General features: G+C 35.7%; 3 protein-coding genes across 3 annotated transcripts; all 3 read right to left on the bottom strand.

Annotated features, from left to right (window-relative positions):
* Positions 1-234: 234 nt before the first annotated feature.
* Positions 235-6,999, bottom strand: LOC115975931. The gene is made up of 12 exons (XM_031096992.1): positions 6,444-6,999; positions 5,960-6,162; positions 5,668-5,865; positions 5,138-5,209; positions 3,841-3,936; positions 3,436-3,515; positions 3,251-3,326; positions 2,835-3,045; positions 2,514-2,710; positions 1,582-1,681; positions 1,253-1,342; positions 235-1,098 (listed from the first exon to the last, which is right to left on the bottom strand). The coding sequence occupies exons 1-12, from the start codon at positions 6,949-6,951 to the stop codon at positions 347-349; spliced, it is 2,583 nt and encodes an 860-aa protein (XP_030952852.1). The 5' UTR covers positions 6,952-6,999; the 3' UTR covers positions 235-346.
* A 4,676-nt stretch (positions 7,000-11,675) lies between these two features.
* On the bottom strand, positions 11,676-13,358 carry LOC115994184. The gene is made up of 3 exons (XM_031118242.1): positions 12,706-13,358; positions 11,737-12,547; positions 11,676-11,684 (listed from the first exon to the last, which is right to left on the bottom strand). The coding sequence occupies exons 1-3, from the start codon at positions 13,356-13,358 to the stop codon at positions 11,676-11,678; spliced, it is 1,473 nt and encodes a 490-aa protein (XP_030974102.1).
* Positions 13,359-18,157: 4,799 nt separating this feature from the next.
* Positions 18,158-25,845, bottom strand: LOC115975917. The gene is made up of 12 exons (XM_031096973.1): positions 25,095-25,845; positions 24,531-24,733; positions 24,239-24,436; positions 23,580-23,651; positions 22,311-22,406; positions 21,932-22,011; positions 21,750-21,825; positions 21,322-21,532; positions 20,908-21,104; positions 19,569-19,665; positions 19,205-19,294; positions 18,158-19,049 (listed from the first exon to the last, which is right to left on the bottom strand). The coding sequence occupies exons 1-12, from the start codon at positions 25,576-25,578 to the stop codon at positions 18,325-18,327; spliced, it is 2,529 nt and encodes an 842-aa protein (XP_030952833.1). The 5' UTR covers positions 25,579-25,845; the 3' UTR covers positions 18,158-18,324.
* Positions 25,846-27,610: the final 1,765 nt, after the last annotated feature.

The following is a 27,610-nucleotide window of genomic DNA, read 5'->3' as shown; positions in this document are numbered from 1 at the left end:
GAGATGACCACGCTATAGAGAGCGCATGCATTCTCACCAAAGCATTGAGATGTGCCTGCATGATATTTACCTTAATTTATTCACAATCACAAGTCAAGTTAATCTGTACACCGAACGCATCAAAGTTATTTTCATTCTTGATTTTGATCTTTATCCACACATTTAATACTATATGATCACAAAAATGATCATTTGAAGTTGACATATTTTTTCTCTTTATTCGTGTTACAAAATTTTACAGGTCCAACACAGTACACGTAACTTGTCGAACTTGAAAAGGTAGCAACAATAGCAAGGAGGCAAGGGTACATATTGTAAAGGACCTCCCACTCTCCCACCAAACTAGTTAAGCTTGAATGTTAAAATAGACATTATAAAATTCATCCTTGAAGCTCATTAATGGTTGCAGAAGAAAATTCCTCTTAGCCCCTTTTGCCACAAAGCTGACAGGATCATACTCACTTAGTCCCTTTTCCATTACAAAGCTAGCAGCCTGATTAAAATTGGCACCTGATGAGCGTGACTTGCAGCCGAGCCTCAAGATTGTACCTGTACCGTATTTCTCACCACTATTATGCACAAAGCAACCCTTGTAGCCTTCTGACTCCAATGATACTGTCCCAGGCCTTCCATCCAATCCTGCAACCACGCGGAAAACAGAAGAACCACTGCGAACAGGAGAGGCTGCAACTTGAACTTCTTTGTCTTTGCCTTCGGTCACTACAACCATTCCTGGATAATCGAATGGTTCTAACAAGACTGACTTGTTGATAGCATCTTTAAGTGTCAAAAACTTTGGAGGAGGTGAGTCAGTTAGAATGAATCTGAAAGTGGCTCTAGCAGCTGAAGTGTTGAAAGGTGGAGGTGTTTTTTCCATTGTAAGTGATTTTATTGAGTTGGTTAAGACAACACTTGAGTTTGTAGACCCTTGGGAAAGTGAAACCAAATAAGCATTGTAGGCAGCAGGGATTGGAGTTATCCAGTCTGACAAAGACTTGGCTGATCCAGTTTTGAGGTCCCAGTCATTAGTGGTGTGACCCGCAAGCAGATAGGGGCCATAAAATATGGCCTTAAGAGAAGCATACTCAGGCCGGTCATCTGAATTTTATTGCATAGAATTAGTAAGTAATATATCATCTGTAATATTTCTGTTGCTATTTAGAAAAACTTACAAAAGTTAGGGAAGAAAAAGGGTATGCTTGGGATCAGGATTTGCATAAATTTTTTAAGTGACTATTCGCAATGAAAATACCTCTAATATCGTCTGTTCTCAAATTAATGGGCAGCTGAAGTGTTAATTTGTCACCGGGTCCCCATTTTCTAGTGACCGATAGGAAATTACCTGCATCATGAATGAAATAAGCAAGAAATGGTGACCCCCCAAGGAACTCTTCAGTTTGTACACGTGATAGAGTTGGAGAGGATTTGATCATCATAATAAATAAAAGATTAAACAATAAAATGGCAACTGCAGAAATATGCCAAAACCTTTCTTTGCTTTTTGATCGGTTCATTATTTAGAATATAAGGTAGCATAGAGAGAGAGAGAGAGAGAGAGAGAGAGAGAGAGTCGATCCACACCTGGAGCTGGTACAGTCAAACTCTGAGCATTAATTGATGCCTTAGCATTGCTTGTCCAAATTGGTATCCTCAGGTTCAAGGTAGAGGATTGGCCTGCCCCCTGCAGTTCATTTTTTAATTAATTAGTCACCTTCACACTTAATTAGTACTTTGAAAACAAAGCATATGTTTTTCAGTCTCCACATTCTAACCCTAAGCTCTATATCAGATGGTTCAAGTACTTTTTTAACACAACTGATGGTTAGCTTAGATGTTGTCTTTGTTATGCTCTCCTTTATTGTAAATACCAGTACCGTCATATGTGATCATTGGGTTTTATTAAAGGATGAGTGTTTGTCTATGCATTCACAACTCGTGTTGCTTGAGCAGTGGCGTGTGTGCATGTGGACGTGAGTGTGTGTGAGAAAGAGAGAGAGTGTGGTGCACTTGAGTTAGTTTGGAAAGTTGTGGACCTAGTCACATGTAGTTCATTCACTTTAAATATTTCAAGAGGAGTTTCAGAGGTAATATTATGGAAGTAATGTCACATGTTATGAAAAAAATAGTGAATTGTAGAAGGAAGTTTTAACATGGTATAAAAAGAATGCAACATGAATGGAAAGCCTGGTTTGCCAGAAAGCATCCTCCAAAAGCAGTAGTCCGTTCAATTTGGAAGTACTAAGAATTTGATCAGGAAACTAATCTGAACCAGAATAATTAAAAAGGAAAGTGAACAATGTTTTTGCAATGAAAATAGTCCAAGTTTCAAAGAACCATCACTAGATATATAGCTTTCAGTGTCCTACTTCCACTCAAGTCAGACTTATCACTAGATATATCTTTTAGTTTTAATATTTAACAATTTTCTTTTTCTTTGTTTCACGAAGTGATGTCAAGAGGAAAATATTTTCAACAGTGGTATCTAGGTATAAAAAATTAACTGTGACCAGTACCTTCACTGAAGAAAATGTGAATGTCACTCGAAGGTATGGATCCGAGGAAACAACAGGAAGAACTGTCTGATTCAGCAAAATTTGTCCAGATTCCCAATTAAATGAGCTTGATATGTACTGGATGATGTAAAGAGCTGGACCCTTTACTTTCTCTTCAAAATATATTGAATCTCCTAGCTTTGAGAATGATTCAGTTGCTACAGAAGCAGAAAGAAGAAAAACTTATTAAATCAACGGAACTTAAAAGAGATATAAGATGAGACTGCTATAATAATATGAGGAAAATCTATATGAGTTAAAAATTGAGAATCAAATCCATACCTGTGCCATAGCAACACCACATAGAGTCAAACGGTGTTCCCCATCCATGGTAGGAGACGGCCTTGGAAACTCCATGACCTAGTGGGAGCATGTAAATCATCACTCCAGGTTCTGTTCCTCTTTGAATGCTTAGAACACCATTTGTCAAGGCACGCTCATAATGATCTGCATATGCCACTTCTTTGGTCCATGTAAACAGGTGGCGAGAGACCTACAAAAGGTCACCAATGCATGCTAATCTAATTATATTTACATTTACCAGGGTGTTGTATCTCAGAAAAACAAAAGGGCCATGCATACACAAATGTCAGAGGGAATCCAACCTTCGATGTAAATGTGTAAATTTTTATATAGCTGCAAATCGGCTTTCAAAAGAGCAATTAATAAAGAATTCTATTTTAATTTAAACAATATACCTTCAACATGTTATAAGTTGTGCATGATTCTTCAGTTTCTGGGTTTAGGGTATCTGCCAATCGCTTCGGGTCAGTCCTGTTCATATGTTAAAAAAGATGCACATGAGGTTTCATATTTACTTTATAGCATATGGTGCTTAGTTCACATGAGATAAATTGCAATATATATTGACTAATATTAATACCAGAATTCTGACTCTGATGTCCCCCCTGTGGCATAGATGTGTGAAGAGTTAACAACGTCCATGAAGTACGTCCCTATTGCCTGGCACAAATAATTTTGAATGAACATTACAAATCTTGAGAAAAATCCATAACCATATTTTTAGCATAAGGTAAAGCCTCAGAAGAACTGTATCGCCTCTAAAGTGACAAAAACTAAGACAAAATAGTGAAGGATCAAAATGTCTCAACAAGAAAGGTGAAAAGGCCAATTGAACAGGAGTTCAGCATCAAACCAACAACCAAAATTAAAAGGGGGAAGGGAGACGTAAAAAAGTGCATATAGTGATTCAGCATAAGCATATGCAGTAGAAATATATAAGGCTTTGTCAAGTACCATAGTTCAGATTATTTATGACTCAGTTTACCTTATAAAGTGGATCACCAGTGACTTCATACCGCATTTGAGATCCAATAACAACTGGGATATGTGTGTTGGCATGAAATCCAGATATGTCATCAGCCTAAATGTGAAAGAATGAATTTTTGTCAAATAATAGCAACTTAGAAAAGTATGAAAGTCAGAATATAGAATAACATAGAAACTAGAATATGAATAAATTCGGAAGAACAGCTTTAAACTGTATAAGCACAGGTGATGTAATTTTGAGAGAAGCATAAAATCTGTATGGTATTCTGAGAAAAGAAGAATGTATGCTACTACTCAGTAATTCATCCGTATATTTAACACCATCCTTTTGTATTCCAATTTCAAATGAGATAGTAAATAATATTACTTGGAATCGACATAAAGTTAGAAGAGACAAAAAAGTGGGACAAAATAATTGCTGCCAATGTGATTTACTAAAGATTTCTTTTGCTCCAGAAGTGAAGTGAATGATAGACCAGTAGTAAACTGAATATTACTAATCTAGAGATCTAGTTCTACTAGTTCAGCCATGGGTGGCCAATTTGATTTTGTTTAAACTGAGGTAGAATTGAAATAAAGGCAAGGTCAGACAGAATATACCCAGCTTCAAAGATTCACATATTAATTTTTAGTGGAACACTGGATCTACATAAAATTGAATCTGCTTTTTTCTGTGAAGGATCCATAGCCAACCCAAAACAAATTTGGGAATTAGGCTTGGTTGTTGTATTTTTTTGAACATCATAAATACTCTATTAACAAGAACACAACAAGAGTTTAGCTCCCATTACAACCTTCAAACAAAAAATTTCAGTTCACATCTTCCCTTCCTTAAAATCGTAACACTTCAAATATTGGTCATACATATCACTTCCTACTTCAATAAATAGTGTTCTTTACAAAACATTGTTGGTCTTACTATCAATTTCAATACTTTCATAATGAAATTTATTTTCAAAGGCTTTGAATTTTTGCAAAAAAATAGGAATCATGCATGTTTGAAGGGAATTAAAGCGTGAATGCACACACATATGCAATCTGGAACATAACCAATAGAGCTTATTATAAATGAACAAATTATCAATCCTGCAACCTCCTACAAAAAGGGGAAGCAACAGTACCATTTGATGACAAGGCCACTCATTTCTACTTTGAACCTAAAGATAACTATTTCAGAATTTTGTGTAGTTCCAGAGGAGACAGCATTCTCTAAGGTAACAAAGTCTCAATTTATTGCTGGACGTTTCTTATATGCCAAAATGCACTATACTTAGCCAACAGAAAATAAGGATTACCTGTACTGCAAGGAGTCCTAGAAAGCAGGGTTTGTCAAATAAATGAGCCAATATCAAATGCCTTGGATCTCTCTGCACATAATAAAATGAAAGGCTTATATTAGAACCAAAAGATCAGAATGACACAGGTACTATGAAAGCAACAGAAACAACATGCGACCAGGAAGGCATTAATGGAAATCTAATCAAACAAAGAAAACTACACTTTCCACAATTCATGTCATATTAGGCAAACTTCTGATGTAACGATGGTAACATTTCAAAATGTTACTCATTCATATCCTTAGTGGCTATTAGATAATGAAAATGAGGCTATTTTCATTTAAGGCAACAGTTCTTGCTCGGTACCGTCATACAAAAAAATCCAAAGAACAAGTTCTGTAACAATTGCAAATTGAAATAATTACCAGGTAGAAAACAATCTTCTATTTCTCTTGCTACATATCTCAACCAAGTACAGAACTAATATCAAGTACTTAAATTTGAAGTATTTATTAGAGGAGCTAATACACAGAGATGAATTTTCTTACCGTAATGGTATATAACCTGTAAAGGAGATCATTCATGCCACCAAATTCTTCATTAAGTGATGTATAGTGCCTTTCTATACTGTACTTTGTTACCACATTCTGAACACGTTTGTAAAAATAGTCAACCATCCATGTCACCATTTTTAAAGCGTGAGCATTTTCACCAAATGTATGTTGATCAAGTAGGCCTGCCAAGATCTGTCAAAGTAGAAAAGTTGAAAGCTAATTGTACAACAATTTTGAGGCCAAATATATCATTTCCATCTTGTAAAGCAACAGAAGTAGATTCTACCTTGTGAATCGTGTAATATGGAGCCCAAACAGGCTTTATAGCTTCAAAACGATCAAAGAACTCAGACGGAAAAGCAGAAAGATATCCGGTGCCAATTTTCTCCTGGCAGGCAGATAAAGCATTCACCACTGCTGTCATTCTCTGTCTAATGGTTTCATTGTGAGTGCTAGCCCACATTTTTGCTGTTGCACTCAAGAAATGCCCTTCAAGATAATTTAAAAAAAAAAAAAAAAATCTTGTTATTCATTGTAAACATTAAAGATAAAATGTCAGATATTTAAATTGCATCTTAAATAGAGATATTAAAATTCCTTCTGATTGGGGTTTCGGCTTCATGGATCTTTTTATGCTACTCATCCTTACCTTGGATCATATCCCTAGTTACTTTCTTTAAACTTTAGAATAATGTGAACCAATGTGCCAAATTCCACCCACTAAAGAAAAAAAATGGCTAATTTTTTTTTATAACAAGATTAAAACCAACCTACAAAATGACCCCGAAGTTCTTCACTTGGGTCTTCCCACCCCCCATATGGCTTCCCAGGTGTTGGCAAACCGGCCGTCTTCCTAAAGCTCCAAACCAAGTTATCCACATTCAACATCAACAGGTACTCCAAATTCGTTTGCTGTGCTTGCCAATGCATTGAATTTGGAGCCAATGTCACAGCATGCAACGACACTTCCTGGAGAATGTCATTGGACACATTAAACACAGCTTTATTTTTAATTTTTTGATACATTATATCCCAACCCCGTTTATCTACGGTGTTGGATGCCAAATTTGACCAAGCCGAATTGTCAGTTGGTGTCAAATGCATTTCATGCTGCTTGTTAGTAGAGAAGAGGTGGGATCGTAGTGTGTGTGACAGTGATGCTAGTTCTGGTCTTGATATATCAGTAGGAATGTTTGTGCACTCCTTAGCCATGACATAGGGACATAAACCAAGGACAACAAAAACGACAAACATTTTAAAGAACAAAAAACCCTTCATGTTTATTCAAAAGCCTCGAACTTGGAAGGATTGAATAAGAACAAAGGTTAAAACAGAAAAAACTGTTCGACTAAGATAAAGAAAAGACTAAAAAGCAAATGCTTGGACAGTCATGAAAAGCACAAGCACACTTAGGCCCTATTTATACTCGAAATAAAATCCCACATTAGAAACATAACAACTTAAAACAAACAAGTGTACAACGATAGATTATCTATTGTTAGATAAAGTGAGCCTGTCAAATTGTAGACAAACATGAAGGGTTATCTATTGTTACCAAAATACTCGGATAGATCAGTTTGGACTAGCAATCTTTGGATTCGTTCTTAAATGATTCTTCGACGACCAAATCAGCATCTCAAAATAAAATTAGATTTACATCCAACTAATTCATGAAAATGTTGTGAAGTTTTGTCGTGCCCAACTTTCTTTTTATTGTAACCACATGCTGAAATGAAAAAAAAAGCTTAAATTTTTTAAGACAAACTTCCCAAGTCATTTGTGGGAGCTGAGAATGAAAAATCGAACCGTGTTTGAGGATTATTATTATTATTATTTTGAATTTCCAAACTTTTACGTGCATTTGTTTGTGCAAGGTTTTTGGGCTTAGATTACGTTTGCTATTCACGTACATGTACAAGGAAGTGTTTATTACACACGTCACACGTGTGTACTTGCACACATTTGTGTAGCAACTGAAAATGTGGGTTCAAACTATGATTTCAGTTTGAAATTGTGGTTTGAACCCACATTTTTAGTTGCATAACAAATTTGTGCAAGTACACATGTAGTTGCATAACAAATGTGTGCTCACTGTGTCGTGTATGTAATAAGTTTTAGCCAATGCATATGTATCTATACTAGACTCACTACAGGTGCTTTGTGCATGCAATAAAACTGTTTTCTATTTTTATTATTTTAGGTTTAGTGAAATAATGTTTAAAAGTGAGATAAAGACAGTTTCCTAATTTTTAGGATTTTGATAAAATTTTGAAAGCATGCAACTTTAAGAAATCTTTTAAAAATAGTAAATTACTCTTTTAACTAGATTGTGTTTTTAAATTTAAAATTATTGAACTAAAAGATATGAGGTATTTTAAAGAGTTTAAGAATTTGTGTGAGGATATTTTAGTACGTAAAATGTTGAAAACCAAACAAAGAATCATGTTATTAATAGTATAGATATAGATAATAAAAGAGTTTATCTAATTCAGAAAATTAAAATTAAAATGATTACTTCTGTTTTGGTTGGAATTGTCGCGAAATTAATCCATATTGATTAGTTAACTAGTAGGAATTATCCCTATATTCTAGGTTGGTTTAAATTCCGTCTCATTCAATCTTGTTGATGATTTTGACCCATATGTAAACAAACATTAAACTGTTTTTGTTAGTCTTTTGTTTTTATTTCTATTTTTTATTTCCTTCTTAAAATATGAATTTTGAGTTTGAATGTTTGATTTGATATTCTCAATCTAATTCCAGTACAAATCTTTAGAGTATGATGCTCATATTCTTACCAAAACAATCAAAGTCGTCCAATCTCTTCCTTTTCATACCCTCCCTTAAAAGTTATGAGTGGAGTTGTGGTGTACTTTTATATTGGAACCCATTTTCCTTTCCCTTATTTTGCTTGTTTCTCCCAAAAAAAAAAAAAAAAAAAAAAAACCTCTAGAAGACACGGAAGAATATTTGAACCTTATCCACCAAATGAAAAAAATGAGACAAATCTAGGGAAATGATCCCGAACCATTGAGGGGATCTTATCCTAAAATAACTTATTCTTAATTTGTAACGAATGAAAATGTTAGAGATATAAACTTTTTTATAAAATTTTTTACAAACTACTGATATAGTGAGTGATTATTGATAAATAAGAAAATGATGTTATTAGCGGGTTTAGATGAGAACCAGTAAGAAGTTGGCTACATTAGCATTACTCTTATAATTGATATAATGATTGTGTTAAGAATGTTTCAACTTTCAAATTTATCAATCAAATGGAAGGATGAGATAAGCGTAGGAAAAGGATCCCTCCCATTAAAGAGATCTTAACCATAAATAAAGGAATCTTTATTCTTTAATGATATATTATAACTGATGAAATGATGATATTAAGAACGTGTATTATTTGATTTTGAATTGATAATTTAAAGTGGTATAAAACTTTGTAATAAAGACCTAGATATATTTAGGTTGAGTTAGAAATTATAAATTAACCGAAAGAATCATCTATATCTTTCAATTATAGATCCATACCAAAATATCTCATTCAATTATAAATTAACCGAAATAATCATCTATATCTTTCTTTGATATTTTAAAGTGGTATAAAACTTTGTAATAAAGATTGTGGTGGGCCTTTTTTTATTCTGGGCTGGACTGTTCCTACTGGACTATGGTTCGATAGTTCTGGTGTGAGAGAGTCGGGACTAGCTCAATTGAAATGCACTTTAAGCCAGCTTGTGCATAAGCCAGGTCCCCCTTATAGAGATCTTGACCATGCGTCCACGACAGGGGATGTTGTCATAAAATGTTATGGCAGGAGAGACATAATATAACACTTCACTTCCTACTCTTTTATTTATTTATTTATTTATCCTCTCTGTTTTTCTCTGCTTTCTATTTCTCTTTTCTATCTATGTTTCCTGTTGTTCTTCCTTGTTCTCCCTCCGTTGTTGTTTACTATGCACAGCTAAGGCCTTTTTATACTATCTGCTTATTTTACCCTTCAATTGCTTTTGGCCTGTTGTGGGTGTCCTTCCCTGGCCACCTACTGGTCTGTTGGCTGCCCAGCTACCATCACCACCCTGTGCTGGTTGCGCCACATTCTATTCCCAGAAAAAAGGGATTCTTGTTTTATTTTCTTACTTTCCTAGCATACCCATCCAGATAAGGGCATGGTTTTCAGACCCGGATCGTTCATTGAACCGTAAAAGGGAGAAGTTCAAGGTTTTCAAGGTCGAACCGAGATCGAACCGGGGTCGAACCGTGATGACATCATAATTAATTTAATAATTATTTTAAATATATATAAAAACATTAAATTAATAAAAAATAAAAAAATTAACTAAATTAGTCTAATTTACTTTCAAGACAACCAACAGACATACACAAATGCATTCAAAGGCTGAGAAAAAGGCAAAACTTAGTAAATTATTAGTTTGAAGTATCTATATATAATATATTCACCTGCATAGCCCTAGCTAGATCTCAAGAGAGTGGGCTTGCAATGAAATCTTCATCTAAGTACTTTCATGCACATGCATTACAGGTATATCCAGATTCCAACTCAGACATGCACAAGCTACAAAGTACTATTACTGCTTCTATTACAAAAGCACAAAAAGACATTACTCTTACTAATTAACTATACTAACACAAAGGTAAAACATACATAACTAATAATTAAGTAAGCAACCATAGATAGAGTACTGCCATACTGGTACTAGTACTGCTTCTATTACCAAAATTCACACCCCAATGTAGTCCAAACTAGCCAATGTAGTCCATAAAACTTAAAAGTACAAAGTAAAAATACATAAACAAGCCTCCAAGTTATAGTACACTATTACACTTTGTTTCTTACAAAAATACATAAAACTTAGTTCTAAAAAACAATAATAAAACTTCAAACTCCAAGTCACACACTGTGTCTTACAAAAAGACATAGAAATTATCTCTAAAATACAAAATAGAACTTTAACGTTCAAACAGAATTATTATGATCATAAATCATCAATGTCATGAAAGTTATCATGCTCGTCATCATTCCCTGGAAATCCAGGAGGAGGGCCAATAGGTTGTCCAAATGTTCCCAAATCAATTCCTTCAACCTCACTGCTATCATCTATAGATTCTACACACAAGTTTGAACAAAATAAAAAGAAAAATTATCATAATGTTTATGTAAGTTTGAAAAAAATAAAAGAAAAATCACTATAGGTTATCAAATTGTTTACATATAAACTAACCTTCAATATTAAAAGAAGCCTCTACATTTGCTGGATATGCACCCTCTTCATAAATTGCATTCTCCAACTCTTCATAATTAAGATATGGGTCTTCCTCTTCCACAAATACCCAAAAATCAGTTTTTTCGATACTTGCATAATCAATGGGATCAAAATTAAGCTTTTTGTTGTAAAGCCTGCATAAAATGTCATGCTCATTATTGGAATTTGAACATAATTAGTAACTAACAATTACATTATATAAATGACTTCTTAAAAATTAATATAATGACAAAATATAGCATTTAATTACGTATGTCTCAATCGCAAGTTATGATTAACAAATACAAGATCATTGAGCCTTTGATGCTCCAACCTATTTCTCCTCTTAGAATGTATTTGATCAAATAAACTCCAACAACGCTCACATCCAGAAGAGGCGGAAGTTTGGCTAAGGACTCTAATTGCCAATTTTTGCAAGTTTGGAGCATCAGCACCCCACAACTTCCACCATTCATCTGATTTTCATAACACAACGTAATCTAATATTAATCAACATAAAAAAAACAAACTTTCAATTAAATAATCACTTCAGTTATTCTAATTATAGTGACAAAACTAACTTTTAACATGAACAAAGAAACTAAGATTTGTTTATAGTACTAAAGTAAACTAATTACTTCTCACCTGGATGAGTGGTCTTGCTTGTTGACAATGCAAGATCTCTATCAAAGCTCCCAATACGGTTCCGAAAATATTGGGTTTCCCTTATTACCTTTTCTTGATCACCATCATATTTTGTCCCAATGTAGTCCAAAATAGCCATATTTACTGCTGGTTTCCGACAAAAATTCTCCTCATCATATTGAAAAGGGGGATTTAACCAATATGCAGCAGCATGAAGATCTTTACGTAAATGCTTGTCCCAACGGTTTTTTATAATTGAGGTGTATGGCTTGTACAAGTGCTTCTTCATTCGGAAGATCTTCTTGATTCCCAACCGTGCTCTATGCATGCCCTCATACACATATCCTATTGCAGGCCTTTGATCAGAATCAACAATCCGTAACAAACGAATGAGTGGTGATGAAATCTTGACAAGAACATTAATATCATCCCAAAAAGAATTATCCAATATGATAGAAACTACTTCTTTTGTCTTTGACTCTCTTGCCAATCTATTGTCCACAAAGAACTTGCTAGTCACTAAGGCTTGCAAGTCATGCTTATGCACATGAAGGCTTCCAAATGAAAGGAAAGTAGTAGCAAATCTTGTTGCTCCTGCACGTACAATATCTGTCCAACCAGGTCTCTTCCTCAACCAAGCAATCAAAGCTAAATGATTATAAATAAAAACTGTAACTTTGGTTGAACGATTTTTTAGTCTCTCCACATGAGACATCTCCCCCATATCCTGCAACACAAGATTCAGGTAATGTGCTGCACAAGGAGACCAACTAATAGTTTTATACTTTTCACACAACAATTTACCAGCAGATACATAGTTGGAAGCATTATCAGTAACCAAGTGAACTATGTTTTTTGGACCAACCCATGTAACTACTTCATCAAACAATTTAAACAAGTTTCTAGTATTCTTCACAATATCTGAGGCATCAACTGATTTTACAAATACCATTCCCCTAGGACAATAAACAAGGAAATTAATCAATGACCTATGTCTAGTATCTGTCTAACCATCAGCCATAAGTGTACATCCAACTTCTGCCTAATGCCTACGTTGTGACTCAACCAATAACTGAACTCCTTTTTTATTATCCCTCAACAAAGGGACCCGTACAGCATGATAAGATGGACCTTTGCAGCAGCTATGGCATCAATCATCATTTGGTAGTACACTGAATTCACTACATTAAAGGGAATGCAATTGTCATACAGAAACCTTGCAATAGCCATATCAACTTGCCTCACCCTTTCTTTGCTTTGGAATACACTTTTAAGACCAGGTTGAGCTCCTGGAGTAGTTCTTGGAGCAAAGTAATTATCCACTAGCTTTGTACCATTTCTTTTACCTAAAACAGGTTTTTTAGGCAACCCACTACTAAATACTTCTTGAACATCATCATCTTCTTGCAAATCACTATTTGTAGAAGGCACACTAAACATTTCTTCTTGACGTTGTTTCTCAGCTTTTTTCTTCAACTCAAACTCCTTCACATATTCCAACATTTGGTATCTCACATCATGAGAAACCTTTTTACACGATCCAATATCACCTTTTATCCCCGCAAGGTGTTTTTTCATCCTATTAATACCCCCACCTTTATATGTTTGCCTACAATACTCACATGTAAAAGTATTCCGTCCCTTCTCATCCGACCCAAGGCTAAAATGTTCCCAAGCCGGATCAACCTTTTCCCTTACTCTTGAGCAAGATTCCACTACATTGGAATCAACTTCATGTGATGGAGTAGACCCGCTCTCTGTTTCCATTTTAATCTAAAAGACTAAACAACAGTCAAACACGCATAGACCCATCAATTTTTGAAATATAGATATTCAAAGAACCACAACTTCATACACATTAAAACACTACCAACCGTAAAAAAGAGTAAAGACACTACAAATTAAAACATAACAACAGACTCTATCCACAAAAATACACCAACTATATTCAGAAAGTTCCCATAATGCTGTCAAAGTTTCCACAGATAAATCTCAGTAAGCTTAAATAAAATAAATCAGCGGTATGTTACATAGACAACAAAGCTACGACTCCCAAACTGAAAACAACTCACAGTAGGATACATGACAGAAAGGAAAATTTTATTGTAATTATTGATTGCTCTAAAATTAATAAATTCCCATTTTCAACAATGTTTTTAAATGCTAAAGACATCAAAGCAAGAATGCTAGAACTACAAAGACATCCTAATCTTGTGACGATACTGCATTAATAGTTAGGAAGCAACTCATACCGCTAAGATTATACAATGGAAGAATAAACCTTAATCAGATTATAATTTCTGCAATTTCTGCATTACTAAGAATACAGTTTCAGGTTCATCAAAAAAAAAAAAAAAAAGAATACAGTTTCAGACAACACGAACACAAATTTGAACAGAAACATTTCTCATTAGTAAAACTGTGATCACAAACTCACCCAGATTTGGCTTTCAAGCCCCACAGTAACATAAACCCCCACTTTCAAAAACAAAAAATCCCAGAATTTCTCATTTCTCATTAATCAAAGAATTATCCAATTTTATGAATGAAAAATAAAATGTAGTAATGGAATTAAAGAAGAAGAAAATGGAAATGACCTCTTCAACGGCCTTTTCTCGAGCGATGACCGTGCGATCTTGGTTGAGCTGCGATCTGGGTTGAGTTGCGACGTCGACGACAAAGAGAGGCAGAGACGAGAGAGTGATTGAGAGAGTGGGCTGAGCTGAGCTGCGACGGCGATGTTGACGACAGAGAGAGGCAGAGACGAGAGAGTGATTAAGAGAGTGGGCTGAGCTGAGCTCGACGGCGACATCGACGACGGAGAGAGGCAGAGATGAGAGAGTGGGCTAAGCTGAGCGCGACGGCGACGTCGACGTCGATGACGGAGAGAGGCAGAGACGAGAGAGCGATTGAGAGTGGGTTGAGCTGAGCGCGACGGCGACGTCGACGACAGAGGGAGGCAGAGACGAGAGAGTGATTGAGAGAGTGAGGAAGAGGTAGAAACGAATGAGAGGGTTTCGTTTAAGGGTAAAGGGATTGAGGGTTATTCAATCAGGATTCAGAAAGCCCAAAACGACGCTGTATTAGGGGGAAAAAAAAAAAGGGATGAAACGGCACCGTTTTGAAACAAAACAAGGCAGCCCGTTTGAACCGTCCGAACCGTTCACGGTTCACAGAACCGGACGGTCGGACCGCGGTCCGTACGGTTCCATGCTTTTTTCGCATGGAACAGTTCTTCACCTTAAATGGACCGTAGATGTGAACAGTTCGAGGGTTTTACGGTCCAACCGTACGGTCCAGTCCGGGTCTAAGTTCCATGGATAAGGGTTGTGTATTCTCTCTTACTAACTCCTATGGCATTCACCTAATGATTTCAGCTCATGTTTCCCTCTTTTAGGTGGTATGTTATCCTAGTAGGACATCTCCCCCAAAAGAGCTTGTGCAAGAATCCCAGAATAGACTTCCCCCTTCTCCCCACCGCTAGATCATACCCTTTTTTATCTCTGACCCATGGCCCACTACCCCTGTATTGACTGGGTACAAGTGGGTGGTGTCTGGGTCTTGTGCGTGCTCCACTTCCATATAAATCCATGGCTTGTCTGCCGTTCATATGTTTGTCATTGCCTGTGAGTTTGTCTAGTCTTGCTATGCGTTTTGTTGCTTATTTTTAACTCTTTATGGCGTGGATGAGTCATTGGGTCTTCATTCTTTGCATCTTGTTTCTTCTTTGGGCTACGTATTACTTGGGCATGGGCCTTTTCTTTTTTAGTTCAGCCCCTGTCTCCTTTTATTGCTGGTTTATGGGTCAATTGGTACTCTTACCATGCAGCTGCATTGTTTCTGCCATGGTATCGCTTAACTTGTGCTTGTTGGACCTCCTTTGGGCCTGCCATGTATTATTCTTTCTCTTGGCTTACGTTGCCTAGTATTTCTACTGGGATAGTTTTCATATCATCTTAGGCTTCCTCGGCCCATTTTATTCCTTTGGACATCCCTGGCTTGCTTCATTCCTTTAGGCATCCTTGGCCGATCTTATTCTTGCATTCTCATGAGTTTTTGCTAAATCTTTCGGACTTCTCCAGCCCAAGTAACATATCCTTTACTTTTGGGGTTTGTTGGCCTTTGCACCAATCCCATTTACTAATTCCTTTCTTTAGGCTCCTTCGGCCCATCTTTGCTTGCTTTCTACTTATTACGATTCTTATGAGCTTATTACCTCCTTCCTTGAGGTTCCCTTGGGCCCATTTGCTTTCTTTGGGGCCCTTTTACTATTTTGTGGGCCTGTGTATCAATGTTCCTGCCATATGGGCCTAATGATTTTTCTTACTTTGCTAATTCTTCTTTTTTCACCCATTGTTATATTGTTGGGCTTCTTCTTGTCATTGGCCCTTTTCTTATTTGCCAAAATGGGCCTCAACAAAGACCTAGATATATTTAGGTTGTGTTAGAAATATATATTACCAAAATAGTGTAAAGTTTGAAATGGTACTCCGAAATAGATCCATATCAAAATATCTCATTCTAATATAAACCAAAATAATCATCTCTCTCTCTCTCTCTACACTTACTTTGGTGGATTTTTGTTCTTTCTTATAACTCTAATTAAGGTTGATGGGTTTATATATATATATATATATATATATATATTAATTTATGCAATAAATTTTGCAACTCAATCATTTTGCCACATCATCAAATTTTTTTTTTAACTTCTTTTCTCTTTTCAAACTTTTTTTCTCCCTATTCTCCAAAAAAAAAAAAAAACCCTCTTCTTTTCCCTATTAGTCTATATCTACTGTTACATTTTTTTCTAACATTTTCCCTCCTTCTGTGTTTGTGCAGCTAGGGTTAATTATGTAACTAAAATTTTCTCAAATTCACCATACCAAAGACTTTCAAGTAGATTTAAAGAACAGTCAGTGAAGAAACTGAAGCCATAGCTCAGACAATAGTCTTATTACTGTGAAGAAAATCTTTAAGAGGTTCTTGAACCGTGATATAACGGGTGCGTCATCTATGGAGGAAACTAATATAGTTAGACTCTAGACGTTTTGGTGTAGCAAAAAATTTTTCTTTGTTAAATTTGTCTACATGTAGTAGAGTCTAGGATAATGCTTTTCTTGAGATTGTAAATAGAGTCTAGGATAATGCTTTTCTTGAGATTGTAAAACTTTTCTTGTTGTAGTGGATTTGCTTCATTAGAAAAGTTTCCCCCTAGTACTTTAATTTTACTTTGGGACAATTGTTCTATTGGTTTATCTGAGTTACCATATTGTATGTTTTGTATTTTTCACTGCTTTTACTTTTGAACTATATTGACGATTATTTGCAATAACCAAAACCTTGCATAATCTCAGAAATTGGTTAATTTATAGTTTCATACAACTAGGCTTTAAAAACCCTAACGTGTCAAAATAGTCTCGGTCGTTGAGTGGTAGATGGAAAAAGTTCACGAGATTAAATTATATATATGTTGACTAGATAACAACTCAATTGACATATTTCATTTACTTATAAAAACTAAAAAAAAAAAAAAAACCCTTATCAAATTCGTAAACCTAATCCATTCACAGTGAGGTGACGCGAAGACCAACGGAGATGAGGCATTGAGTTCGGCAAAGAGAGGATGAAATAGAACGATTTGGCTAACTTTGTTTTATTGACTTATTTTTCAGTTTCTGGTACTGCAAAATTGATCTTAAGGAATGGCTGATAAATTTTTGGGTTTTTCTGCCAAGGTTTGAGTCGCAGATGTATGAACTTTGTTGTTTATCCCTATTTGGTTGCTAAGAAAACTGGGGAAGATTGAAAAGAAACGGAAGGAAAATGAGAACTTTTGGTTTTCACTATCAAAAACAAAAATTTGGAGCTCAAATTAATCCCAAAGCACTGAGATTTGAATTTAATCACTCTTATAAGAGATGATTATGATGTAGAGTTTGCATGCATTGAACTTCTTTTTAACTTCCATCGATTTTCCTTGCATTACCACATCGTTGTCTCTATTGCGTATTGGCGTTGTATTATTTATCTTCTTGTTACCTTCTTAAATTGTTTACTTGTGAATTTGAAAGCCAAAGTTCTACTATTTCACAACTTCCATAGTTATATTTTCTCACGTCTAGATAAGCATGCATGATGTTTACCTTTATGCACTGTCACATGATGTAGAGTTTAGGAAAAAGTTTTTTATTGTAAAATTTTTCTAACATTAGGGAAGGTTTCCCTTGGGTTTTTTCATTGGTTTCCCTTGCGTCACCATATTTCTGTCTCCACTGTGTTTGAATTTGTGCTATTGGAGTGTATTATTTATCTTCTTGTTACATGCTGAATTGGATTACTTAATCGACTCAGTTAATTCACTGCGTAATCCATCTACCGGGGTCTAATTCTAACACAAACTAGTCCATCAACAATCTAAAGCCAGAGTTCTACCATTTCACAACATCCATAATTTTATTTCTCACGTCTAAATAAGCGTAAGGATAAGCATGCATGATGTTTACCTTTACGCACAATCACAAGCAAAGTTAATCATCACCCATATGTATATATGATCAAGTTGGCTTATGAAAATTATTCCTCTTCATTCATCAAAACAAAATCATTGCTCTTCAGAAGTCTTACATATTAATAAAGGTCCAACTGTAAGTAGCAACTCTTACTCCTGAGAGAAGTAGCAAAGAGGGAAGAGTTAAATTGTAATGAACCTCCCACTCTCCCACCAAACTTGTTAAGCTTGAATGTCAAAATAAACTGTATAAAATTCATCCTGGAAGCTCAGTAATGGTTGCAGAAGAAAACTCCTCATAGCCCCTTTTGCCACAAAGCTGATAGGATGATACTGACTTAGTCCCTGTTCCATTACAAAGCTAGCAGCCTGATTAAAATCGGGACCTGATGAGGGTGACTTGCAGCTGAGCCTCATACTATTATGCACAAAGCAACCCTTGTTGCTTTGTGACTCCAATGATACTGACCCATTCTTTCCATCCAATCCTGCAACCAAGTTGAAAATGGAAGGGCCAGCAGCAGCAGGAGGGACTCCAACTGTAAGAGTTTTATCTACTCCTTGGTGCACTACAACCATTCCTGGCAAATCGAATGGTTCTAACATTACTGACTTGCCAATAGCATCTGTAAGTGTCGAAAATTTTGGAGGAGGTGAGCCAGTTAAGATGAGTCTGAAAGTAGCACTAACAGTGGAACTATTTCCTGGAGGAGGTGATGGAAACATTGCAATTGATTGGTTTGAGTGGGCTAAGACAAGATTTGAGGTTCCAGACACTTGGGAAAAAGAAGCCAGATAAGCATTGTAGGCAGCAGGGATTGGAGTTATCCAGTCTGAAATGGACTTTACTTTTCCAGTTTTGATGTCCCCATCACCTGTGGTGTGACCCGCAAGTAGATAGGGGCCAAAAAGTATTGCATTAAGAGAAGCATAAGTAGGCCGGTCATCTGAAGTTTATTGGATAGAATAGTAAGTAATATATCATCCATAAAAATTCTGTTGCTAATCATAAACATTTACAAAAGTTAAGGAAGAAAAAGGGTATGCAGGACAACAGCATTTGCATAAATTGTTTAAGAGGAATATCCATAATGAAAATTACCTTCAATAGCTTCTGTTCTCAAACTAATGGGCAGCTCAAGTGTTAATTTGTCACCAGGTCCCCAGTTCCTAGTTACTGATAGGTAATTACCTGCATCATTAATGAAATAACCAAGAAAATGGTCAGTTTCTGATTAGTAACACCCCCCCCCCCCCCCCCCCCAAAAAAAAAGAAAGAAAGAAACTCTAAGTTTACACCCATGATGGAATTGGGAATGATCAGATTGTTGGAATAATTAAAATTTTGAACAAAAAAAAGGGCAACTGCAGAAACATGCCAAGACTTTTTTTTGCTTTTTGATCTGTTTGTTCTTTAGAAGATAAGGTAGCATATACACAGAGAAAGAGAGAGAGGAGATCCACACCTGGAGCGGGTACAGTCAAACTCTGAGTATTTATTGATGCCTTAGCATTGATTGTCCAAGATGGTATCCTCAAGTTCAGGGTAGATTGGCCTGCCCCCTGCATGTCAGAATTAGTATCAAAACCAGTTATTGCCTAACAGAAACCAAATAATGCTGTGAGCACTGCACAAAAGCACATTATATTCTACACCAGTGAACCCTGCCACTCTTGTCTTGTGCCCCAAAAAGAAAAGTTTTTTCTCAATGCTAGAATGGATCAATTTTGTAAGATATGACCCCTTTCGGCCTTTCTCTTTTTAGCATAAGAGAATATAAAGTCTCAGTTTTTCTGCCTTCCATATTAGAATCTTTAGCTTAAATTTATCCTCTAATTTGTAACTGAATTATCCATAGCAAATTGAACAATGCATTCTCAGTAACCTGTGCCCCATTACCATGAGTGTGGCACATATTGACCTAGTTAAGAATCTCAACAGTTCATTGTTTAACTAATTAGTCACCTTCATACCTAATTAGTACTTTGAAACACAGCATATGTTTTTCAGCCTCCACATTAGATGGCTCAAGTACTTTCGTAACACAACATAACTGGTGGTCAATTTAGATGGTGTCTTTGTTAAGCTCTCCTTTATTGTAAATAACAGTACTGTCATATGTGAAATTTGAGTTTTATTAAAGGATGAATGTTTGTCTGTGCATTCACAGCACGTGTTGCTTGTGCATTGGTGTGTGTGGTTTGTGTGAGTGCGCGTGCATATGGAGTGTTGGACGTGTGTATGAGAGAGAGAGAGAGAGATAGTATACGGGGTATAATTAGGTTCACCTCTTTCCAATTCGACATCTTTTAAAAGGAGTATCATAGGTAATATTTTGGAAGTAATGTCAGCATGTTTTAAAAAAGTTTTGAATTGAAGAAGGAAGTTTTAACATTCTATAATAAGAATGCAAAAAGAATGGAAAGCCTGTTTTGCCAGAAAGCAACCTCCAAAAGCAGGAGTCATTTGCTTTTGGAGGAAATTAGAAATTTGATCAGGAAACTAAAGATTCCTAACCAGAAAAAATTGAAAAGGAACGTGAATGATATAGCTTTAGTGAATGAAAATATTCCAAGTTTCGATATATCTTTTATTGTTCTGCTTCCACTAAAATAGGCCTTCTCAATAAAGTTTAAAGTGTAACAGAAATGTATTTATGTAAAGGGTGAAGTCTGAAAAGAAAACAGAGGACCTGTTTTAGTTTTGATATTTAGCAATTTGCTTTTTCTTTCTCACCAAGTGATGTCAAGGGAAAAATATATTCAACAGGATATGTAGATTGCAAAAATAACTGTGACCAGTACCTCCTTTGAAGAAAATGTGAATGTCACTCGAAGGAATGGATCTGAGGAGACAACTGGATTAACTGTCTGATTGAGCACAATTTGTCCAGACTCCCAATTAAGTGAGCTTGATATGTACTGGATTATGTAAAGAACAGGACCCTTTCCTTTCTCTTCGAAATATATTGAATCTCCTAACTTTGAGAATGATTCAGTTGCTAAAGAAGCAGCAGCAAGAAGAAAAACTTATTAAATCAAAGGAACTTATAAGAGGTATAACATGAGATTGCTCAATTAGAAGTAGAACAATCATAATATGAAAAGGCAAATCATGAGATTAAAAGAAGTTAAGATTGTGGTGACGTGAAAAATAATTTGGTGGACTTTGATTTTCCTAAAGCTATATGAGTTTACAATTGACAATCAAATCCAGACCTGTTCCATAGCAGCACCACATAGAGTTAAATGGTGTTCCCCATCCATGGTAGCTTTTGGCCTTGGAAACTCCACGACCTAGTGGGAGCATGTAAATCATCACTCCCGGATTTGTTCCTCTCTGGATGCTTAGAACACCATTTGTTAAGGCACGCTCGTAATAATCTGCGTATGCCACTTCTTTGGTCCATGTAAACAGGTGGCGAGAGACCTACAAATGGTCACCAATGCATGCAAATCTAAATATATTTCCAGTTACCAGGGGTCATGTATCTCAGAAAAACAAAAGGGCCATGGACACTCAAATGTCAAAGGAAATCCAACATTTGATGTAAATGTGTAAATATTTTATAGCTGCAAATCTGCTTTTAAAAGAACGACTAATAAAGAATTCTATCACCACCCGGATATTTTGTTTAAATATATACCTTCAGCATGTTATAAGTTGTGCATGATTCTTCATTCTCTGTGCCCAGAGTATCTGCTAATCGCTTTGGGTTACCCCTGTCCATATGTTAAAAAGATGCACATGAGGTTTCATATTACAAGGCGTGGCATATGGAGATTTAGGTCAGTGGAGATAAATTGAAATATTGACTATTATTAATACCAGAATTCTGAGTTTGATGTCCCTCCTGTGGCATAGCTGTGTGAAGAGTTAATAATGTCCATGAAGTACGTCCCTATTGCCTGTCACACCATAATTTCGAATGAACATTACAAATTTTTGGAAAAAGTTTCATAACCATATTTTTTATCATATGGTGAAGCCTCAGACAAACAAGATTGCCTATAAAGTGACAAAAACTAGGACTAAAAAGTAAAGAATCAAAATGTCTCAACAAGAATGGTGAAGAACAATTAAACAGGAAGTGCATCATCAAAGTAACAGTCAAAACAAAAAGGGGGAAGGGAAAGAGAAAAAAAGTGCATATAATGATTAAGCACAAGTATAAGCAGTGGAAATTATACGAGGCTTTATCAAGTACCTTATGAAGAGGATCACCAATTACTTCATACCGCATTTGAGATCCAATAACAATTGGGATATGTGTGTTGGAATGAAAGCCACCTATGTCATCAGCCTACAAGTGAAAGAATAAATTTTCATCAAATAATATCAAGTATGAAAATCAGAATCTAGAATAACGTAGAAGCTTGACTAATTCAGAAGAGAAGTATTTAAACTTATACGCATAGCTGGTGTAACTTCAAGAGAAGCATAAAATCTGTAAGGTATTCTGATGAATGTATTCACTATTCTGTGATTCCTCTGTACATTTACTACTATACTTATGTATTTCAATTTCTAATGAGATAGTACATATTACTGCTTAGAATCCACATAAACATAGGGACAGAAAATGGTAGACAATATGCTACCAAAGTGATTTACTACAGGACACATTTTGTTCCAGAAGTGAAATGAACGATAGGCTAAAAGTAAACCGAATATTATCCTAGAGATATAGTTCAACTTGTTCATCAATGGATGGCCAATAACTAAGGAAGAACTGAAACAAAAGCAAGATCAGACAGAAAACCACCAACTTCAAACACTCACATAATAATCTACAGTGGATCATTGGATCTACATAAAATTGAATCTCCTTTTTACTGTTGAGAATCCATTACCAACTCCAACAAATTTGGGACTAAGACTTGGTTGTTATGGTGATTTGTTTTTTAAAATTTATTTTAAATATCATAAATACACTATAGACAAGAACACAAGATGAGGTCATCTCCCGTTACAACCTTTAAACAAAAAAATTCAGTTCACATCTCCACTTCCTTGAAAGTGTAAGACTTCAAATATTGCTCACATAAATATCACTTCCTACACCACAAAACATTGTTGGTCTTACTCTCACTTTCAAAACGTCCATAATGAAATTTCTTTTGGAAGGCTTTGAATTTTTGCATCAAGATAAGTGATCCACATGTGGAATCATGTATGTTTGAAGGGAACCAAAGAGTGCATGCACGCACATATGCATTCTGGAACACTACCGATAGAGCATATTATAAAAGAAAAGGTTATTTAATCCTGCAACCTTCTACAAAAAGGTGAAGCAACAGTATCATTAGATGACAATGCTACTCATTTCGACTTTGAACCTAAAGATAACTGTTTCATAATATTGTATATTTGCAGTGGAGACAGCACTCTCTAAGGTAAAAAAGCCTCAATTTATTGCTGGAACTTTATTATATGCCAAACTGCACTAGACTTAGTCAACAGACATAAGGATTACCTGTAGTGCAAGCACTCCCAGAAAGCAGGGTTTGTCAAATAGATGGGCCAATAATAAATGCTTTGGATCATTCTGCGCATAATAAAATGAAAGGCTTATATTAGAACCAAATGATCTGAATGACACAGGTATTATGAAAGCTACAGAATCAGCATGCTACCAGGAAGGCAGGAAGGCACTAATGAAAAATCTAATCAAATAAAGAATATTTAAACTTTCCACTTTCCACTTTCCACAATTCATATCATATTAGGCAAATATCTGATGTAACAATGGTAACATTTTAAAATGTTTTTCTTTTCATTAGTGGCTATTAGATAATGAAATGAGCTACTGAATATTGACTAGAGGAACAGAAATGAGGTAATTTTCATTCAAGGCAACAGTTCTTGCAGGGTGCTGTCATACCATAAAATATCCAAAGCACAAGTTCTGTAATAATTGCATATTCTAAAAATTACAAGGTAGATTAAGAAACTCATAAACGAAAGTCAGGGGATACGGTAGATATGATAAACACAAAACTAGTAAGTTCCAAGTGGCTTAGCAATCTTTTATTTCTCCTGAAACACATCTCAACCAAGTACAAAACTAATATCAAGCAATTAAATTTGAAGTATCCATTAGAGGAGCTAATACACAGAGATGAATTTACCTACCGTAATGCTATATAACCTGTAAAGAACATCATTCATGCCACCAGATTCTGTATTAAGTGATAGATAGTGCCTCTCTAAACTGAACTGTGTTACCACATTCTGAACACGGTTGTAAAAATAGTCAACCATCCATGTCACCATTTTTAAAGCTTGGGCATTTTCACCAATGGTATGTTGATCAAGTAAGCCTGTCAAGATCTGTCAAAGTAGAAAAGTTCAAAGCTAATTGTAAAATATTTTTAAGGCCAAATATATCATTTCCATCATTTAAAGCAACAGAAGTAGATTCTACCTTGTGAATTGTGTAATATGGAGCCCAAACAGGTTTTATAGCTTCAACACGATCAAATTGCTCAGCGGGAAAAGCAGAAAGATATCCGTTGCCAATTTTGTTTTGGCATGCAGCTAAAGCAGACACTAATGCTGTCATTCTCTGTTTAATAGTGTCATCGTGAGTGCTAGCCCACATTCGTGCTGTTGCACTCATGTAATGCCCTTCAAGATAACAAAAACTAGTTATTCATTGTAAACATGAAAGATAAAATGTAAGGTATTAAAATTTCCTCTTTCAGAGAGGTATCTATATAATATGGAGGAACAAAGGATCTACTTATCTCAGTTATTCTTTTAATCCCTACTGTCTATTGATTGTTTAATCATTTGAATGATGTGAACCAATATGCCAAATTCCACCCACTAAAGAAAATAAAAAAGGCTAATTAACTCTAGCTCAAATGGGACTTCTTTTCCATTAAGTAAAGATGAATGTTACTATATTGGGTTCAAAACAAAAATAGTAGTAGAAATTTGTGACATGTATGATGCAACAGTCTTGATACCAAGTTTAAAAACCAACCTACAAAATGACCCCGAAGTTCTTCACTTGGGTCTTCCCACCCCCCATATGGCTTCCCAGGTGTTGGCAAACCGGCTGTCTTCCTGAAGTTCCAAACCAAGCTATCCACATCCAACATCAATAGGTACTCCAAGTTCGTTTGCTGTGCTTGCGCATGTATTGAATTTGGACCCAATCTCACATCATGCAATGACACTTCCTGGAGAAAGCCAGTGGACACATTAAACACAGCTTGATTTTTCATTTTATGATACAACATATCCCAACTGTATCTATCTACGTCACCGGACGCCAAACTTGACCAAGCGGAATTGTCAGTTGGTGTCAAATGGATTTTACGCTTGCTCCCGGAATCAAAGAGCTGGCCTTGAAGTGTGCTTGATAGTTGAGTAGGAATGTTTGTGCACTCCTTAGCCATGACATGACCACAGAAGCAAAGGACAGCAAAAAGGACCAACATGTTAAAGAACAAAAGGCCCTTCATATTTATAAAAGATCCCAGAACGACAAAGCCTTAAACTTGCAAGAATTCAATGGGAACAAAAGGCCAGGACAGCAAAAACTGTTTCACTTTCTAATTTCAAATGAAGAGAATAAAAGTAGTACTTATAATGATAAGTGGAACATAGTGTCAAACACTAAATCCAAGATTCCAAATGCAAAAGTTCAATCCAAAAAAGACTCACAAGCAAAGGTTGAACAGTGAGAATGCACATGCTCACCCGAGGCCTTATTTTATACTCGAAAAACACACATTAGAAACATACAAGTCAAACAAACTAGTGTATAAAGATAGATTAGCATTTGTTAGAGAGAGTGACACTAAAAATAGGCCTCATTATCCATATCAGGTGGAGTTTTATGAGCAAGAATAGCCATCTATAAATTTTCACTATAATTTTTGTATGGTCATAACATTTTTACAACATATGTCAACCCATCATAAGTCAAAATTAAATAAGACCCATTACAATGCAAAATTGTCGGGTGTTGTTTTAAGATTTTGTTGCGTCCATAAACTTTCTACTTTTTTGTTGTGGCCATTGTTGAAACAAAAAACAGCCATAAAAAATCGAAACCGTATTTGAGGATCATAAGTTTTCTTTCTTGTTTTGGAATTTCCAAACTTTTACGTGCGTTTGTTTGTGCGAGGTTCCCGGGCTTCCACTACGTTTACTTTTCACTAGTACAGACCAGAAATTGAATAAAAGTAATGCCTATTACTATATTACATACAAACATGGGTTTGACAGGGTGTGTGCCCAATTTTATTTTATTTTTTTTTGAAACTGGACTCAAATTTTATTTAAATCAATTGATGGGACCGCTTCCATCCAAAACAAATCAGAACTAACATTTTGTGCAAATGTAGCAAGCACATGTGTCACCTTATTTCCATCTCTCTTAATGCTGCTCACAGATATCCATTCAAATGCTCCCATCAAATGAGAATGTCCCCAACAATATTCCCAAGTGCTGACTGGTTGTCCTTGTGTGCCCAATTTTTTTTTAGTAAAGCTACTCCACGGTCTTTTTTTAAAGAAGAGAACGTCTATAGTCTTATTATCTTGTTAGGTGATAATCTATTACCAGTTTTAATAAATGGTTATTCCAACCAATAAAACACTGGCATTTATGCAAGTGCGACACATCACTTGATAGTTTTTTTTTTTTTTTGGTGTTGATTATTTTTGTCAACTCACATGTTTGCATAGGTAGCAGTGTTTCATTAGTTGAGAGGACCTCAAAGTATGGGTTTTTGAAAGTTCAAATATGTGTATTAACACTCTTGAACGTTTAGACCCCCAAATTACAACTTAACCAATTCAAGCATTATGTCAAACAACTAGTGTGTGGAAAATTAACATAAGCTATAATATGGAATTGGTAAACTATCTAAACCAAATTAAAATCACAACCCACAGCAGATAATAAAAAGGCAAAGATAAAGAGGAAGGAAGATGCAAACACAAAGACAACACGTGATGTGTTATCGAAAAGGAAACCGAAGCCCTCGGCGTAAAACCTCTCCGCCGCCCTCCAAGCGGTAAACAATCCACTAGAAAATGTAGTTGGGATACAAGAACAACAATAGACCCTTCAAGCCTAATCTACCCAGTGCACCTAAGCCCTCCAAGCTTCTTGCTCCAACGAGGTTGCGCCGAACCTTTTTCTTTTCTAGCTTCCCGGATTCCGCTACTAGACCGTAGCATCAACCAATGAAGATTGGTTCCTTCCTAACTGCTTCCCAGAAATCCAAACAGCCTTCTCACAGTAATGAAAATAGTGAGAACCAGGTTTGGTAAGATGCCTCTCAAGGATTTGACAATGGAGAGGAAGAGAGTTGAAGAATTTGAAGAGACTCTAATGTATAGATTGTTGGTGAATTAATCTTGTTTTTTTTTTAGGGTTTCTCTCTCAAAATTCTCTCTAGAAGCTCTCTTACATTTGTGGGTAAAAGGGGTATTTATACTGGAGTGGGAGAGGAATGTGAAACGTCAGGATTTACAAAACAG

The sequence above is a fragment of the Quercus lobata genome, chromosome 1 (genome assembly GCF_001633185.2).
Source record: "Quercus lobata isolate SW786 chromosome 1, ValleyOak3.0 Primary Assembly, whole genome shotgun sequence".
Classification (NCBI taxonomy): Eukaryota; Viridiplantae; Streptophyta; class Magnoliopsida; order Fagales; family Fagaceae; genus Quercus; species Quercus lobata.
This window is presented reverse-complemented; position numbering and strand designations above follow the sequence as displayed.

Coding starts and splice junctions, on each gene's coding strand:
- LOC115994184 (XM_031118242.1), bottom strand. CDS start 13,358: ATGGAAACAGAGAGCGGGTCTACTCCATCACATGAAGTTGATTCCAAT. Junction 12,548..12,705: donor AAGGTCCATCTTATCATGCT/GTACGGGTCCCT, acceptor TTATTGTCCTAG/GGGAATGGTATTTGTAAAAT.
- LOC115975917 (XM_031096973.1), bottom strand. CDS start 25,578: ATGAAGGGCCTTTTGTTCTTTAACATGTTGGTCCTTTTTGCTGTCCTT. Junction 23,652..24,238: donor ACAGGTTATATAGCATTACG/GTAGGTAAATTC, acceptor TATTATGCGCAG/AATGATCCAAAGCATTTATT. Junction 22,407..23,579: donor TGGGAGTGCTTGCACTACAG/GTAATCCTTATG, acceptor TTTCACTTGTAG/GCTGATGACATAGGTGGCTT.
- LOC115975931 (XM_031096992.1), bottom strand. CDS start 6,951: ATGAAGGGTTTTTTGTTCTTTAAAATGTTTGTCGTTTTTGTTGTCCTT. Junction 6,163..6,443: donor ACTTCGGGGTCATTTTGTAG/GTTGGTTTTAAT, acceptor ATTATCTTGAAG/GGCATTTCTTGAGTGCAACA. Junction 3,516..3,840: donor CTGGTGATCCACTTTATAAG/GTAAACTGAGTC, acceptor TATTTGTGCCAG/GCAATAGGGACGTACTTCAT.